Here is an 18,394-nt window from a genome sequence, read left to right on the forward strand (position 1 = left end):
GGTATGCAAGGCTGGTCTCGAACTCCTAGGCTCAAGCAAACGGCTGGCCTCGGCCTCCCAGAGTATTGGGATTGCAGGTGTGAGCCACTGCACCTGGCCTGATTAAAGTTTTTTTTAAAAATGTTCGTAAAACACAAAGGTGAACTAAAGTTAAACTTCAGATAACAAATTAATAGTGTAAATAAAGTTGCATGAGGAATGTTTAAAACACCCGAGACAACAATTTTTAAAGAAATATTTGACTTTGGGAGGCCGCGGGAGGGTCGCATGAGGTCAGGAGTTTGAGACCACCCTTGTCAACATGGTGAAACCCCGTCTATATTAAAAATACAAAAGTTAGCCGGGTGTGGTGGCACATGCCTGTAATCCCAGCTACTTGGAAGGCTGAGGCAGAAGAATTACTTGAACCCGGGAGGTGGAGGTTGCCTTGAGCCGAGATCGTGCCACTGCATTCTAGCCTGGGCGACAGAGTAAGACTCACTCTCTGAGTCTCAAAAAATAAAAATTAAAAAAAAAAAAAGTGAGGCTCAAAAAAAAAAAAAAAAAAAAAAGGAAGAAAGAAAAAAAGAAAAAGAAGTATTTGTATCCAAAAATGTATGTCCTTACTCTTTGATAATCTGTATTCTAATGAAATGCCCTTTGGTGCCCTGTCAAAATCATGAAGTGAATGATTCAGGGGAGGCAGTTTTCACATTCTTTTGGGTATAGTTAGCCCAGTCTAAAAGCAACAAATCAAAATTATTAAAAAAATTTTAGAATGCAGCTTTTCATATCCTAATTACCTTGAATTAGTAGTACATATCATTTTATAAACTTGGATGAATATGGTAAATGAAGATGTTTCAATGGTTTTTAGATGCAGAGAACTGATGATGAATTTTCTTTAAAGGATGTGGCCAATGAAATTAAGAAGTTCGAAGCATTAATAAAGAAGGACCTCCAAGCAAAAGAAAGGTGAGATGTGAGCTATTTTAATAATCACAAAACTGCATTCTGTTCTACACATAGCTTTTGAATATTTAGAAATGGTTTATCTGGAAGAGCTATTCCAGGATCTTTTCACTCTGAAGAATCTTGATTCAGAGAGTATATTAGGGAAGATAAATGAGCTGAAGTTCAGATTGTTTGTTAGCAACTTTTATAAACATCTAGAGAGAAAGTGACTACTATGAAATGTAAAGTTGATTTATTTTTCTGTGCTATGTTTAGTCTTCTAAGTTCACACATATTTTTTAAACATTCACTAAAATTGTTTCAAGGTAGCACTAATTTAAGTTTGTCACAGTAAATCCTTTACTAGACTCTCAGCAGTTAGCATAGACACCAGCAGTAAGAAGTTGAGTGAATGAGTTCATTGAACAAATGTCATTAAGACAGTCACTTTGGTGGGTTCATTGAACAAAGTTCCTCATTAATTGGCTTCATTTACCTAAAGATAAAGCTCCTTCACACTTTGTTTTCTATGGGAGGTCATTGATTCACAGTAAGTAATTCATTAGAGATGATATATGTAGGAACAGCTTGGGTTTTTTTACATTTTTAAATGGAAACAATCCAAACTCTATGCATTTACATCTTATGAAATATGAGATAAATCTCTGTTAAAGAAGGTACTAATTCTAAAGAAAAGCAGAAAAAAAAATTATATACTTCAGTTTTATATTAAAATTTTCTGAAGGAAGGGAGAGACAGTCAAATGAGGAGGAACAAGGACAATCAGAGCCATAAGGAAGAAATGATGAAGTCAGATGTAAGAAAGAAAATCAAGCAAAATGGAAAATATTTATGTACATCACCTTTCCTCCTACCCTCTGCAGAAACTCCTGATGCCCTATTCTGATTCCCACTCCCATTTATCAATGTTGCTCCTGACCCATAAAAGCAACATAATCCACATCTCCTTATCCATGCAGCCACCACTTGAACCCTAGTACACACCTACCCTGACCTTGGCCCATGGAAACACCAATTTCTTCTAATTCTTTCACCCACCTCTCTAGCCACAGGTTCTGTGGTGATAAACAGATGGTGTCCACCAAAAAGACCATCTTAAAGTACTGAATACTTTGCTATTTGATGAATGCTACCTTCTGTAGCTCCCTGGCCTGCCCCTTTCCTGGGACCCCTCAATTTCCACACAGTTTAGCAACCAGAGTTAAGATGAAACACAGCACTGTCTCCCAGACCCTGCACCAGTATCTATGTCTATTGGTTAGTGTCCTTGCCATGTCAGTTATTAAATGTCTTAAAGATCATCCCTGTGCATTACAGCTGCAAACATTTACCTGCTCCCTATTTCCTTTGCCAACCCAACCAGACCCTAGGTCTCTATCAGTTAGTTGCAGAAACCCCAAAACAACAGTGAATGAAATTAGAGGGAAATCTGCTTGTCTGTCATGTAATAGAAATCAGAAGGTAAGCAGCCCATAACGTATGCTATAGCTCCAAGGTTATCAAGGACTGAGTCTCCTCCTCTCTTCACTTTTGCCTCACTGTCCTGTTGTGTGGTTTTCATCCTCAAGGTTACATTCATGATACAAGTTGGTTGCTGGGACTCCGGCCACTTGGCCCATGTTCCAGATATCAGGAAGGAAGACAGACAAAAAAAGTAGTTATCTCCTATCTGAAATAGCTTCTTTCAAAAGCCTTCCCAGAAGTCCCACATAACATTTCTGCTTATATCTTACTGGAGAGCATTCAGTCACACAGTCACACCTGGCAAAGTGGGAAGCTGGGAAATGTAGTCTTTAACTGGACACACTGTTTCCCTGCATAAAGTTGGGGCTCTATTTTGAGAGAAAAGGGAGGGGAATAGTAGTGTCAGGTCCCTTCTTCACAGAAGCCTCCACTTGGTCCTGCCAAAGATTTCCAGCAGAGAGCATCTGAAATATTGACACCCTCACTTACAGTAGGAGGAGAAGGCCTGGGGCAGCTGAAATCCCTGGGCCAGTTACCTCTGGCTGTGAACAGCTTCATTTGAGAATCTAAATCCTTTCCAGTGTGTTGCACAAAGTTCCTTTTCTCTTTTGGACTTAAAAAGAAACATGCTGGGAAGCACTCGCCTAGAGCAAACTTTTCAAGAAAACAGAGGCTATGGTTACGATATAGGACCCTTCTTAAGCCATTTCATTAATCACTACTTTTTTAGTTCATGCTGAATCTTAGCTTAGAATCAGGTGTGTTCTGGGCACATTGAGAAACTTCACATTAACTTGACGCCAGAAGGCAATAAAATCTCCCAGCTTGAACCGCAGGAGCACTTTCTGCAGCTGCCTCTTTCATAGCCTGCTCCTGAACAGTTTCTCAGGATGCCACCTCAAAGTACACTGTTTTTCTTTTGTGGAAGAATGAAATGATGTCTCATGTCAGCAATGCAAGAGCCCTCATGACTGTTTTTTTCCCCATGTAACAAGGTTCCTCCATTTTTTCATTTTTTATATGAATAATAAATACTATCTGCTATTTGTTTCTTTAGCTGGGGTTATTGGCTGCTGTAATTTGGTATTTGGATTAATAGATTTATCAGAGGCTTTTCCCAGCAACTACTTTTTAAGAAATACAAATTTGACCAAGGTTTCTGCTACTAATAGATTATACACATACAATTATTACATTAGATGAAGGTCTGGCAAGCAAACAGATAAAAAGAAAATATAATCACTGCCCTCAAGAAACTTATATCTAGTAAAATGAATATTTATTCAAGTACATAATGCATAGCTTTTTTCACCTTTACTGGAGTAAGATAACAGATGGATGAGTTGACTAATTGATAAAGGAGAAGCAATTTGTGAAGTATATTATTGACAGCATAAATATTGTGTTGAGAGAGCTGTTACCCCATGCTCAATCCAGGGCAGGAGCTTTTTGCACAATACACTTAAGTACAAATATAATAAGATTTTTGATGAAAGATCTAAAAGTGTTACACTACACAATTAAATACTAAATCTTAATAGATAAGGTTAAACTCTGTCTTTGGCCTTACTGAGTGCTTGCTACCTACATAATGTGTACTCAGCTCTTCTCAGTGACAGAATGCAATCAAAGGTTGAGCCCCTGCTGATAAAATGATCGGAACTTTAGTTTGATTTTTATGCATGTATGGTGCTTTTTAGCACATTATTTGAAATTTAGCAGACATCAACTTCTTGCCAGGCATACTAGGCACAAGTGCAGACAGAAGAAAAATAGGATACTTCTCTTATTCACTAGGAGATCAGCTGGGAGCAGCAAACCTCCAAATTATGACCTATATTACAATATGGTCTATATTATAAATATGCAGGTATTACATCATTAAACATCAAACATGAGCTAACTTTGTTTTTACCAGAGTACTTGTGTCTATATAAGAATTGATGACAAGTCTCTACACACTTTAATAATGTGTCCTTATTTTTTGAATAAGATTATAAGTAATATTGTAAACCAAATATATTAATTACTTGTAACAAAAACAATGATTATACGTAATATAAAAATTCATTATTTCTAGGCAAGTAACATTATGGTATACCTTGTACTATTGTATTATTCTGTTTACTTTTTGAAGAGGATGCAGATGAGAATTGATGATTATTTGATCTTTATATACATAAAAATGTATCTTTTAATGATAAATTTGGAATGAATCTATGAATTCTGTACTAAGCCACCATTTAACTCACTAAATTGAATGTGCTTAACTTTCTGTTGCGAAGACCACTGGGTTCTTCCTGATCCTTTACATTTTGGACATGAGATAGGACAAGAGCTCTGAGTTGAGTCTTCTTACTTGAGTCTCTAGGACATGGGCAAGAAGCCAGTCAGACCTGTGCTTACATGTGTGGCATGGTAAGCAAGCCAACTTTCAACTGCTGTGTTTTCAATAAGAGTTCAGCCACTGTCCTAAACAGTCAGAAGTCCATCTGGGAGTGGATAGAGTAATTTGCACTTTCATAGGTGATGGAAGAACGTAGTAGATGGAAACATTTGTACATAGAAGTACTCTCTAGTGACCTGGCTTTAGTGTGCCTGGTCTGCTGTTGTGAGCTGTGCCTTCCCTGACACTTGGGTTATCAATAGTCTGCCTCTTGCTGATTCAAAACAGGGGAGGTCAGAGACCCAGAGCCAGCAGGAAGTAGAGGAAAAGAAATCCAGAATCTCTGGGTAGAATGAAAATCATAAAAAGTAAGACTGGGCACGGTGACTCATGCCTGTAATCCCAGCACTTTGGGAGGCCAAGGCGGGCCGATCACATGAGGTCAGGAGTTTGAGACCAGCCTCCCCAACATGGTGAAACCCTGTCTCTACTAAAAATACAAAATTAGCCCAGCATGATGGCGCATGCCTGTAATCCCAGCTACTCAGGAGGCTGAGGCAGGAGAATCGCTTGAACCCAGGAGACGGAGGTTGCAGCGAGCCAAGATGCGCCTTTGTACTCCAGCCTGGGCAACAAGAGCGAAACTTTATCTCAAAAAAAAAAAAGGTGAAAGAACAAAAAGCTGATGGGCCTTGAAAGAAGGCTATGCTAAGGACTTCACAGAGTATTTAGAAATGGGGTGAAGCAAATGGGATCTGTTGCTAAGCTATTGCTATCACACTGATTTTGAATATTTTCTTCAATACTTGTATTAATAAATTAACAGTGAACTCAAGGGATCCTTCTCCTGAGGTCTTTCTCCATAGTCACAGATAGTGGCATGGGATCACATTATTTTTAAAAAATCTAAAATAAAAACTATTATTCTTAGTGCATCCAAGACTTCTTTAGATACAGCAGGCCAGACAACCACCGATTTGTTAAATACTTACTCGGATGATGAGTACATTAAAAAAATCCAGAAGCGCCTTGAAGAAGATGCTTTTGCACGAGAGCAAAGGGAGAAAAGACGGCGGAAATTGTTAATGGACCAGTTAATAGCCCACGAAGCACAAGAGGTAAGATATTTAGATGAAGGTTAAATAATAGTGCTGGGAATTCTGCAAAATGTAGTCTTCTATACACATAATATGTAGTTTATGTATGTATTGTCTGCTGCTCTGCATCAAATGTCATATCATAATAGGAAATATACTAGAAAAAAAACAGCTCTTTACTAAAGAATCTAAAATCTGGTGGTAGTTGTACAACATTGTGAATGTAATTAAGACAAATGTATACTTTAAAATGGTAAATTTTATGTTATGTATATTTTACCATAATAAAAAATACATTAAAAGGAACCCAAAATCTATGTCTGCCATGTGTACTCTATTGTTACTTTTAGAGGAAAAAGGGAAGGGTTTAATGAAAACAATATGGAAAAGTTGTTTGTCCTCTCCTGTTGTTCACTATTCTATTCCAGTGGTTCTTAAAGCATGGTTCCTGGACCAGCAGCACCAGTATTGCTTGGGACTTTTAGGAATAGAGATTATTGGGCCCCACCCCAGATCAGACCTGAAACTCTGGGGGTGGGGCCCAGTGATCTGTGCTAACAAGCTCTCTAGGTGATCCTGACTCCACTACAGCTTGAGAATCACTGATCATTTCTTACATTGAACACATATTTATTGCATTTCTATGCTTTGAGTACTTGTGATAGGCCCACAGATATAACAGAGAGCAAGAATAACGAGACACCTGTCTCCCAGAGCTTTCTGCAAACAGCAAGAACATTGGAGTGTGAAAGTGCTGTGAAGGTGAAAGGGGTATTAGGGGGAGTGGTACTTAGAGAAGTCCACTTGGCTTGCTTTAGGAGACAGTGTCTGGAGGACAATAGCAGAAACATGGATAAAGAGTCAGGAGTTAGCTAATTGAAGATGGGGTGGTCGTGGTGGGGTTGGGGTGAGAGGCAGTTTCCAAGAGAGGCTGAAATGGTGGAAGGTGAGTGTTTCCAGACAAGAGAATACCACATGGAAAGCTCAGTGCTTTTAGCTAACGGAAAGTCATATCATCTGGCGGGAGTCCCTAGAGGCCAAATTATGATGAGCCTTCTAAGATACACAGAATGAAATAGGAGATTTTGTGATTTCTTGTTTGAATACAAAGTGGAATAAGAGTGACCAGGTCCAACTTGCCTTTAGAAAGATCACTCTGGCTTTAGTTTGGAGAATAGATTACAGAAGGGCAATCCAAGTCCGTTGTTGCTGTAATTCAGGTAAGAGATTATCCCAGTTTAAATGTAGTATAGTGGCAATAGGGATCGAGAGAAGTAGCTTTAAGAGCTATTTAGAGGTAAAATCATTAGGACTTAATGATTCATTAGACATGGGAAAGTGAAGAAGTGGGATGAAAAGCTGGATTTCTAGGTTGTGCACCTGGATGGCTGGACGTGTAATTTGCTGAGATATGGAAGATGATGAAAGGAACAAACTTGGGGTGGACGGCGATTTCAGTTGTGAATGTAAATAGGACAAATCTGCATGTCTACAAAGACCATTTGAAGATGCTTTTATTCACCTGCCCACGTCTGGTCTGCTTGTTCACTGAAAGGAAATAAAGGCTTCACAAAAATATGAAGAAGTGAAATTTATTCATGGATTCTACTCTTTCTTAGTGAAAGTTCAAAACTTTCACTGGACATCTCTTTGTGCTAGAAAGTTATTTCTTCATATTCAGATTTCTTCAAATTACATCTTTATTCAATCAGTTTGATTATCTCCTTTTAATTGGAAGAATTTCAAATTATGAAAACTAGATAATCAAAAAGTTTATTTTAAAATAACTACCCAGGCCGAGACGGGCAGATCACGAAATCAAGAGATCGAGACCATCCTGGCTAACACGGTGAAACCCCGTCTCTACTGAAAAAAAAAAAAAAAAAAAATACAAAAAACTAGCCGGGCGAGGTGGCAGGCTCTTGTAGTCCCAGCTACTCGGGAGGCTGAGGCAGGAGAATGGCTTAAACCTGGGAGGCGAAGCTTGCAGTTAGCTGAGATCCGGCCACTGCACTCCAGCCTGGGCAACAGAGTGAGACTCCATCTCAAAAAAAATAAAATAAAAAATAACTACCCATTTCAAGTGTCATCATGTAGTAATGACATTTTGGACACACTTCGATGTATGTTCCAAAGCACTTGTGTGTTGGCTGCAAGGTTTTTTCTTACTATTTTCCTGCTTGTAATCTAGGCCTGGTGTTTACCCGGAAAATGGAGTAGGTGAATTCTTTCTGCATTTCCTCACTTTCCACTAGGATGCTATTAACACTGAATTTTCAAAACTAGAGTTGGAGGTATATTTACCAGTTTGGAAATCCAGCAACCTAAGGGACCTAAAAAAGAGTCAGGGCTCTGTATATTTCCGTCACAGGAACCTCATCTTGTGCTGCCTCTTTTGTGTGTGTGGGGAAGCTGCTATTCCTAGAACCAGGCCTGATGCATATGTTGCATTCCCTCCATTCCTACCACCTCCTTCCTATGGAATGTAGTGAGCCCAGGCTCCTGTGCAGCTGACACAAGAGATGCTGGTCCACAGTGGTGGAATTGGAAATTCTTATGTGTACAATGGCTGGTTTTTCCATCCATTATCCTCTCCTCCAAAGGAAAAATGGTGTATGTCAGGGCTAGGAATTCTTCTACTTCCTTCAGTTACCTGCTGCTTTTCACAAGCATAACATAAATCCCACGTCAGCCCTGAATGTTTTCTTCTGGTGCCATTTGTACTTAATCTCTCAGAAATGCCTCAAAATATCTTCCCTAGCTTTCGAGTTGTTCCAGTTTCTCCCTGGAATTTAGGTATTCCTGTTTCAGTTTGGCTGGTGAAGAGAGAACCAGAGACCTGTGCTCAAGTTGATATCTTGCCTACTGATTCATAAATACGTGGAATTATGTGAATTAAATGATGATATTTAAAGTTATAAAAATCAATTTGACTTTTTAGGGGATAGATTTTGAGAGTGGGGATGGTAAGAAAAGGATTGGTAGGGAGGGGCTGATGTTGTTCAAGATAGGGCTGGTATCAGTGGGTATGGAATGGATTGGGGGATGGTGGTTTAAAAACATGCCTAGGAGGTATGCTAGACTACTTTTTGAACAATTGAGTATTAGGAGTGATGAGAGAGGAATGAACTTAGGATGACCCTAATGTCTTAGATCACAGAGTGGATTATCGTAGGATCATCAACCGAGATGGGGAAATACAGGGAGAGGACCAGGTCTGAAGTTGAGTTAGTGAGTTGAGTTTGGGGCTTGTTGAGTTAAAGTACTTCATAGGCAAATATTTAAGTGTATTCATACTGGGAACACAGTTTGACTCCCACCTGGTTCTGTGGTCATTTGGCTAATATCTTGGCCAATTAAGTTTTGCCCCAAGTCAGTTAGCTCTGCCTTCTAAGAATCTTTTCTATGCCATTTCTTTGGAACTGGCATTTGAATGCCAGGCCCTTCCCTTACTTCTTAACTAGAAGACCCTTGAATACTTAGCTGTCAGGTCTTTCTTCCAGTGGCCTATTCCTCTATAGAGCTGCTTGGGCATCTTTGGAAAATTAGGTAGTGGTTGTAGACTAGAGTAAGTTCCTCCAGTCTCTAGATATCTTTCTGTCTTCCCTATTGAGTACTATAGATACCTCCCCTTTCCACATGATGTCTCTGTTTCGAAAGAGTAAGAGAGCCTGATGGGGCCTTGGATATCATCTTCCATCTAAACCCATCATTTTACCTGACGAGAAATAAACCCAAGAAGCTGTGTTAATTGCCCAAGGCCACCCAGCCTATTATGATGACCAGGTCCTCTGATTCTCAGTTTAATGTTTTTTTTCCACTGTTCATTTACTGGTCACCCTTCTATTCTCCTCAAACTGCCAAGAATACATCTAGTTTTTCTTTCAGATGATGACCACTCAGATTTTCTAAGATCAACAGTAGGTCATTTTCCCCAGCCTCTTCTCCAGGCTTCCCATTCTGTCAGTTTGTTTTAATAGCTTTTCCTCACAATGGTATTGCAATATCTTCAGTGGGAACTAATCCGATCTGCAGTCTTCAGCTGACAATACCTGCATTTGTTCTACAACTAGTAGTTATGTTAATATGCATATAACATAATCCCAAACTTCTGAAAACATGCTTTTAAATTTAGAGTTATAGCACTTTTTTTTAACTTTTATTTTAAATTCAGGAGTACACGTGCAGGTTTGTTATACAGGTAAACTCATGTTATAGGGGTTTGTTGTACAGATTATTTTGTCACCCAGATATTAAGCCTAGTATCCATTAGCTGTTTGCTTGTTTTTAAAACTTTGAAAAAAAAAATCACCTAATTTAATTTTAATAATGTTTTGAATGAATAATGAATAATGTTTTGAATAATAATTTGTTTAAAGTAATTGTGAATTGCAAAACCATAATGTTTCTAAACACCAATTTTTGTTGGAAATCCTCATTTCATAACTTGATTTTTTTTTGCCATGTTCAAATTAAATCAAATGACAGAAATTATTTAGATGAACATTATACCTTTTGTGTATTGTTTATGTATAGGCTTCATAGCTCAGTGGGAAATTTGGACATCACTTTAACAAATAACTCCCCTGGTGTTTTCAGGAGGCTTATCGGGAGGAACAGCTGATTAACCGGCTGATGCGGCAGTCCCAGCAGGAGCGCAGGATTGCCGTACAGCTCATGCATGTTCGGCATGAAAAGGAAGTTTTATGGCAAAACAGAATTTTCAGAGAAAAACAATATGAGGAAAGACGACTTAAAGATTTCCAGGATGCTCTTGATAGAGAAGCGGTAAATACTATCTCCCTTAGAAATCTTTCTAAGGTTACTTTTGATCCTTTCTACCAAGTCGTGGTAAACAAAGCTATATTTTGTTGCCGATCATCTAATAAGAGTTGATTTTTTTTTCATATGATCAGCCTATTATCTGCCAATTTTTATTTTTGTGTAACTCCATCAATAGGGCATATAGGCACTACCTAGTACTATACTGTCTTCTTTTAGCCTTGATTCTACAAGTAGCTAAGTACTTAATGCTCACCACCAACCCTAATGTCCATGTCTCTCCAGTCATTTTGATTGTCTGAAGCTCTTTCTCAGGATTTCTCAGGAAGGGCTCATGGAAACCATATTCCCTCAGTTCTTATATATTGGTGACACTGTGTGCCTTTTATACTTGATTGTAAGTTGACTGTATATAAAATGGTTAGTTCACACTTTGTTTCCTTGACTATCTTAAATATGTCACTCTATTTTTTTCAAGTATAAAGTGTGCTGCCAAAAAGAATGGTGATAGTCTAACTTTCAAAGTAATTCTTGAGTCATTACTTTTTTTTTTTAGATACTTTTTTTTTTTTCTTTAAAAGTTCACTAAGTTTACTAGAGTAGGCTTTGGTATTGGTTATTCTAGGTGAATATCTTAGGGCAGTGAGAGAACTTTTAAGCTGCTTCCTTTCAATTGGACATCATTAGTCTTTAATCAACAATTCCTTGCCTTCTGGAAAAGAAAAAAGAGATTCCTCAGGCCCATATTGTGCTATTCCTTCCTCAGAATGAGAATAAGTGCTTTATCTAGGGTACTCTGGTGCACTGTAGTTGAGAATTGTATACAGAAACTGGGATCTGGGCTGCTAGCTGTGCTTTTTGGTACTGTGGTATCATTGTGTCTTGGCACTTTTACAACTCTGAAAATCAAAATATCCTATCTTTTAATTATTTAATAGATTATTTTTGTCCCAAACTTTATGTATATGTGGTTCTAGTAGCAAAAATAGATTGATTTTATTAATGGAGTATATGGATTACTTCTTGTCTACTTCCTATTGGGGATGTTTCAGATTTATTTAATCCTTTAGTCCACATTTGATTGAAGAGAACTCATGTGAGTGGCGTTTTAGATAGCCTGTCTTTACTGTCATAAAATATTCACAAAACCAGACTGGGCAGAAGAGAAACCTTAAAGAAAACAGGAGGGCAGTATTTTATTTACTAGCTTCATAGCTTCCACTGTGATACCCCATGTAAGTGCAATGTAACTTTTGCCAAAATTTTGCAATTTTTAGAAATATCAGTTGGAAAGTAGCATATTTTGCAGTGAGGAGAGTGTTGCTTTTGCCTTTGTGGAACAGGCGTAGCCTAAATGGTGGGTATGAAATGGGGAGAGGGAGCCATACCCCATGAATTTGAGCTGAATGAATGCTGACCTCAATGTCTTCTTTGTCTTCAAGAGCTGAGTTATCTGGATGATTGTTTCATCTCTCTTCTTTGGCAAAAATAGACTTGACTAGATTGAGTGGCATTTACTTGCGTTAGAAATGATGTGTTTATCTTTCTAAGTGTCTATTTGAAAAATATGTTTATTTTACAAACTCAGCTAAATAACAAAGTATGTTTAGCTGGACTGGTCTCATGGTGATAAGGATCATCTATTCTTTCCTAAACTGGGGTTGAACTAACTTCAGAGGACTGGAACAGTTGGGCCTGCTAAAGCCTCAGAGACCAAATTGTGAGTTTCTGAAGTACCTGAAAAAATTGTATTTCTTCCTCTCACATGATTACTTTTCCAACAGTGAATCTATCTAGTTCCTTGGCATCTCTCCCTTAGAGATGTTTGGATTTTATGACTTTCATCCATACATGTTGAGTTTATCAACTCTCCACCAACAGTGGCTGGTGCATAAGTAGAAGCTGAATAAATAAATCAATAAATGTTTAATTCACTTTGCCAAATTAACAGTCACCTCATCTATCCAGTATCATTCACTAACTAAACAAAATCCGTTTTATTCCCTAGAGCATTATCATTCTACTACTGTTTTTATGTGAATAAAGGAGGGTTTTATATATATATACACACACACATATGTGTGTATATATGTATATATATGCTCACCACATATATATGTATATATACACATATATACATATATACATATATGTGTATGTATATATATGTATGTATATATACATATATGTGTGTGTGTATATATACTTGCTTAACTTTTATTTTAAGTTCAGGGGTATAAGTGGAGGTTTGTTACATAGGTAAATGTGAGTCATGGGGATTTGTTGTACAGATTATTTCATCACTCAGATATTAAGGCTAGTGCCCATTAGTTTTTTTGCCTGATACTCTCTTTCCTCCCACCCACCACCCTCTGAAAGGTGCCAGTGTTGTTGTTCCCCTCTATGTGTCCATGTGTTCTCATCATTTAGCTTCCACTTATAAGTGAGAACATTTGGTTTTCTATTCCTGCATTAGTTTGCTGAGGATAATAGCCTCCAGCTCAATCCATGTCCCTGAAAAGGATATGATCTCATTCCTTTTTATGGCTGCATAGTATTCATGGTGTATATATACCACATTTTCTTTATCCAGTCTATCATTGATGGGCATTTAGGTTGATTCCATGTCTTTACTATTGTGAATAGTGTTGCAATGAATGTAGGCATTCGTGTGTCTTTAAAATAGAATGATTTGTATTCCTTTGGGTATATACTCAGTAATGGGAGTGCTGGGTTGAATGATATTTCTGCCTCTAGATCTTTGCGGAATTGCCACACTGTCCTCCACAATGGTTGAACTATTTTACTCTTCCATCTACAGTGTAAACTTGTTCCTTTTTCTCTACAATCTCACCAGCATCTGTTGTTTTTTGATTTTTTGATAATAGTCATTCTGACTGGTATGAGATGGTATCTCATTATGGTTTTGATTTGCATGTATCTAATGGTCAGTGATGTTAAGCTTTTTTTCATGTGTTTGTTAGCTGCTTGTATGTCTTCTTTTGCAAAGTGTCTGTTCATGTCATTTGCCCACTTTTTAATGGGGTTGTTTGTTTTTCTCTTGTAAATTTGTCTAAGTTCCTTATAGATGTTGGATATTAGACCTTTGTCAGATGCATAGTTTGTAAAAATTTTCTCCCATTCTGTAGGTTGTCAGTATACTCTGTTAACAGTTTCTTTTGCTGTGTAGAAGCTCTTTAGCTTAATTAGGTCCCATTTGTCAATTTTTGCTTTTGTTGCAATTGCTTTTGACATATTCATCATGAAATATTTGCCCGTGCTTCTGTCCTGAATGGTATTACTTAGGTTGTCTTCCAGGTTTTTATGGCTTTGGGTTTTACATTTAAGTCTTTAATCCATCTTGAGTTAATTATCGTATATGGTGTAAGGAAGGGGTCCAGTTTCTATCTTCTGCATAGGGCTAGCCAGTTTTCCCAGCACCATCTATCAAATGGGAAATCCTTTCACCATTGCTTGTATTTGTAAGGTTTGTTGAAGATCTGATAACTGGAGGTGTGTAGTCTTATTTCTGGGTTCTCTATTCTGTTCCATTGGTCTATGTGTCTGTTTTTGTGTTTTGATTACTGTAACCCCGTATAGTATAGTGTAGTTTGAAATCAGGTAGTGCGATGTTTCCAGCTTTGTCCTTAGATTTTATTGTTCTTGTCATTTTTATTATTATTTGAGAGTGGGAGGAGGTGGAACGTTCTAAAATTACTTTTAAATCTATTAAGGTCTTTAAGGTTTCTTAACTATGCTCACAGACTATTAATAATATTTGTGTTACTTATTTTAATAGTATTGATTTGCTATTCCATGGCTACTTTCTATTAAGTATTGCTGTGGAAAATACTGATTTTGTTTCTACTTCTTTGGCTGCTCCTTCTCAGGAGCAGGGTCATTGTCTTTACAGGCTCATTGTTCTTTTATATCAAAACATTTATTGACAGATTCCTCAAAGCTTCATCTTAGGCTGCCTTATTTTCTTTTCTATGTTACTTCTCAGACAGCTGCATCCACAACCACGGTGGTGTATTTACTGCAACAGACAGATGACTCATGCAGTTATGCCTCTGTCCTCTGAGATGAAGGGCCATAGTTTTAGTATTCCTTGACATCTGTGGTCGTATGTCTCAGAGACACTTCATATTCAACATGTTCCAAGCCAAATGTATGACCTTTCCTATGCAACTAGTCTTTTTCAGTGTTCCATAGCTCAACAAATGGCATCATTATTTATCTAATTGTACAAGCCTGAAACCTCAGGGTCCACGTGAAAATTGCTTCACCCTTATTCTTCCATACCCAAAACATCCACTAAGTGCTGTCATTTTCATGCATTAAATTTCTCTTCATTGTGTCTATTTTCCTCTATGTCTACACTACCATCCCTGGTTTCTACTGCAGTACTACTACTGCAGTGGTTTCCTTCATCCATTTTTAGTGGTTATTAATTGGTGACCAAAAACTGGAGAGTGTAAGAATATAACATTATATATGTTCCTTAAGACAACCCTAAGTTGTACTCTTTCACCCCAACTCTGCACACAGAGAATGTACAATTCCCCAGGTTATAAGGGCCAAGCCATCTTGGAAACACTATGGTCATCAGATGCAAGCCCAGTCCTATTGAGACCTCAGCTACTGCAGCCCACATGTCCCCTCAGTGGCACAGGAAACTTTGGGGAAGCTGCTCCAGCCTTTTTTGGTCTCCCATATAATCCCCTCTGAGGCTTCATTGCTCCCCTTCATTGCCTGGGCTCTGGCCACATTGGTTTGCTCTGAGATCCTTGAACAAGTCATTTCTTCTATTTTGCCCCTCTTTCCAAGTGCCTTCACCCAATTAATACTTGTTTTCAAAACTCAATGCATATTCCCCTTCTTGTCTAGGTCAGGCCCCTGTTATACAGCCTCATACCCCACGGTCTTGCCCTAATGACACTTGTCATAGTGTGTACTTATACATGTATTTGTGTGACTCTTTGACTGTTTGCCTATCCCACTGGCATGTAAAGTCCATGAGGGCAGGACCACATTTGCTCTTGCTCATGAAATAAAGAAAGAAAAAAAACAAGGAAAGAAGAAAGGAAGGAAGGAAGGAAGGAAGGAAGGAAGGAAGGAAGGAAGGAAAGAAGGAAGGAAAGAAGGAAGGAAAGAAGGAAGGAAAAGAAAGGAAAGGAAAGAAAAGGAAAGGAAAGGAAAGAAGAAAAAGAAAGAAAGAGAGAGAGGGAGGGAGGGAAAGAAAGAAAGGAAGGAAGGAAGGAAGGAAGGAAAGAAAGAGAAAGAAAGAAAGAAAGAAAGAAAGAAAGAAAGAAAGAAAGAAAGAAAGAAAGAAAGAAAGAGAAAGAAAGAGAGAAAGGGAGAAAGGAAGGAAAGGAAGGAACAGAGAGGAAGGAAGGAAGGAAGGAAGGAAGGAAGGAAGGAAGGAAGGAAGGAAGGGAAGAAGGAAGAAGGGCTGCACATGATGGCTCACACCTGTAATCCCACTACTTTGGGAGGCCAAGGCAGGTGGATCACCAGGTCAAGACTTCGAGACCAGCCTGGCCAACATGGTGAAACCCTATCTCTACTAAAAATGCAAAAATTAGCCAGGGGTGGTGGCATGCACCTGTAATCCCAGCTACTTGGGAGGCTGAGGCAGGAGAATTGCTTGAACCCAGGAGGCGGAGGTTGCAGTGAGCTGAGATGGCCCCATTGCACTCCAGGTCTAGATGACAGAGCAAGACTCCATCTTGGGGAAAAAGACAGGAAAGAAAGAGAGAGAGAGAGAGAGAAAGAGAAAAAGAGAGAAAGAGAGAAAGAGGAAGGAAGGAGGAGAGAGAGAGAAAGAAAACGAGGGAGAAGAACTTTGTGTTTTTCTTTCAATTTTTTGAGGGTTTTTGTTTTGTTTTTAGATTAAATCTGCTAATCTCTTCCTTTGAGGCAACTGCAAAAGTATTCTGTATTAAGACAGTTCCTGATTTCAAATTTCTGTGCTAACTACTATTATTATTAATAATTAATTGCAATAATATTTAATGTTTTTTGAGCTTTACTTTGAGTCAAGCATTATACTATGTTTGTTACAAGCATGTATAAAATAATTCTTGCAATGACCATAAGTGGATACCATCCTTATTTACATTTTACACATCAGGAAATTGAAGACTAGAAGGCTTAAAGTCACACAGCTTCTCAGCGGTGTAGCAGGGAGCAAGGCCAGCTTGATCAGATTTTAGAGTCCAAGCTCATAACCACTGAGATTTACTACCTCCCACAGGCTTCCTTTTTCCTTTTCCTCCTTCTTTTTTTATGGCTGCAACCCACTTAGCTGTAATGAGACAGGAAATTGTGGTGGCTTTGGCAGAGGATTGATGGTAGATATAGAAAAGGAGAAGGAAGAATAAGCTGGATGAAGGAAGGGAGAGGAATAGAGGAAGGGAGGGAGGGAGCGGGGAAGGGAGGAAGAGAGAGAGGGATATGGGGAGACAGGCAATGGCAGCAACCAGGGTTGAAAGCTATACTATTACTTGTAGGAACATTCTACCATTCCCTTAAAGGTTTTTATTCCTCACATCCTAAATATTTCCAGGTGTTTCAGAGAACTCTGTAGTAAACCAACCTCATGATCCATTTTTGTGTCACTCTCTCCATAAATTCTCATCGGATATTTCTGCTCTCTTAGATTCATTTTTCCTCTGAATTCTTCACTTCATGAATCATGTCATAAAGCTTTGTACTTAAATTGTACTCTTTCCCCCATGAAAACAGGGTATACAGAATAACACAAGAATAACAAACTCTGGTGTAATTCCTGAATCTGTCAAATGTACAGAAATGACCTTAGTGATCATCCAGCTTAACCCCTTTCCCAACAAAAATGAAATAAGCACACAAAATAAAATAGCAATAGCAAAACAAATGGTGGACCTTACACAGCAATCCATTGTCACACATCTAGTCATTTATGAATAGTATCATAATAGGAAATATTTGTTTTGATGAGATGGTTTGGTAATTTTTCTGGGTATACTAAGTACTCTTAATATCCTGACTTTGAGGAAATGGAGACATAAGGAGACTAATGACTTGCCCAAGATCTCACAGCTAGTGCTTGAATTCTATATAAAATCTAGGGCTTGAACTCGACCATAGCTCCTCCAAAGCCCAAGTTTACTTCCGTTTGATACTCACTGGGTTGTTACAGGAGGCAAGTCTTTTTCTAGAGCAGGCTAGCATATAACTAAATTTCTCAAGAAGCTGGCATAGCTGTCTGAAAAGCAATATTGGGTCATCTGAATCCCACTAATTAAGTATTATGTTATCCTCAGCTTGGCTGGGCTGCGTTCAGCCTTTGTAACTTGTGTGAAGAAAAGATTCCCTAAACAAAATAATAGTGCACTAAGGAGAGAACAATAACAAGCTAAGTGTTTCATTGCTTTCTACATACAAAGATGTTCCTACAAATGAATGCCATCAGCTTATTAAGGCTGTAACCATAGAGGGTTTGTAATTAACACATTTAACACATGTTGGCAAATACGTTATATTCTCAAGCCAGTATAATCAGGGACTTTCTAAAATATTTTCTAAGTATAAATCAGTATCATAGAACTTTCCCATTGAAAGACAAAGGGCAATGACTATAGCAAATGTGTCCAAATTGACACTCTGGAGGTGGGAGTGAGGGGTCAGCTATGCTAATGGTCTGGCACAGACTTGCCTGTTTCTG

At 38.3% G+C, this 18,394-nt stretch overlaps 1 protein-coding gene across 1 annotated transcript in view; it reads left to right on the forward strand.

Annotated features, from left to right (window-relative positions):
• Window positions 1–18,394, forward strand: part of SPEF2 (sperm flagellar 2) — a 193,620-nt gene that overhangs the window by 32,349 nt on the left and 142,877 nt on the right. The window contains exons 6-8 of the mRNA XM_023216523.2: window positions 890–954; window positions 5,736–5,922; window positions 10,501–10,689. Of these exons, the coding sequence (XP_023072291.2) occupies window positions 890–954; window positions 5,736–5,922; window positions 10,501–10,689 (441 nt within the window). The remainder of the gene's footprint in view (window positions 1–889; window positions 955–5,735; window positions 5,923–10,500; window positions 10,690–18,394) is intronic.

Source organism: Piliocolobus tephrosceles, chromosome 4 (assembly GCF_002776525.5).
Source record: "Piliocolobus tephrosceles isolate RC106 chromosome 4, ASM277652v3, whole genome shotgun sequence".
Classification (NCBI taxonomy): Eukaryota; Metazoa; Chordata; class Mammalia; order Primates; family Cercopithecidae; genus Piliocolobus; species Piliocolobus tephrosceles.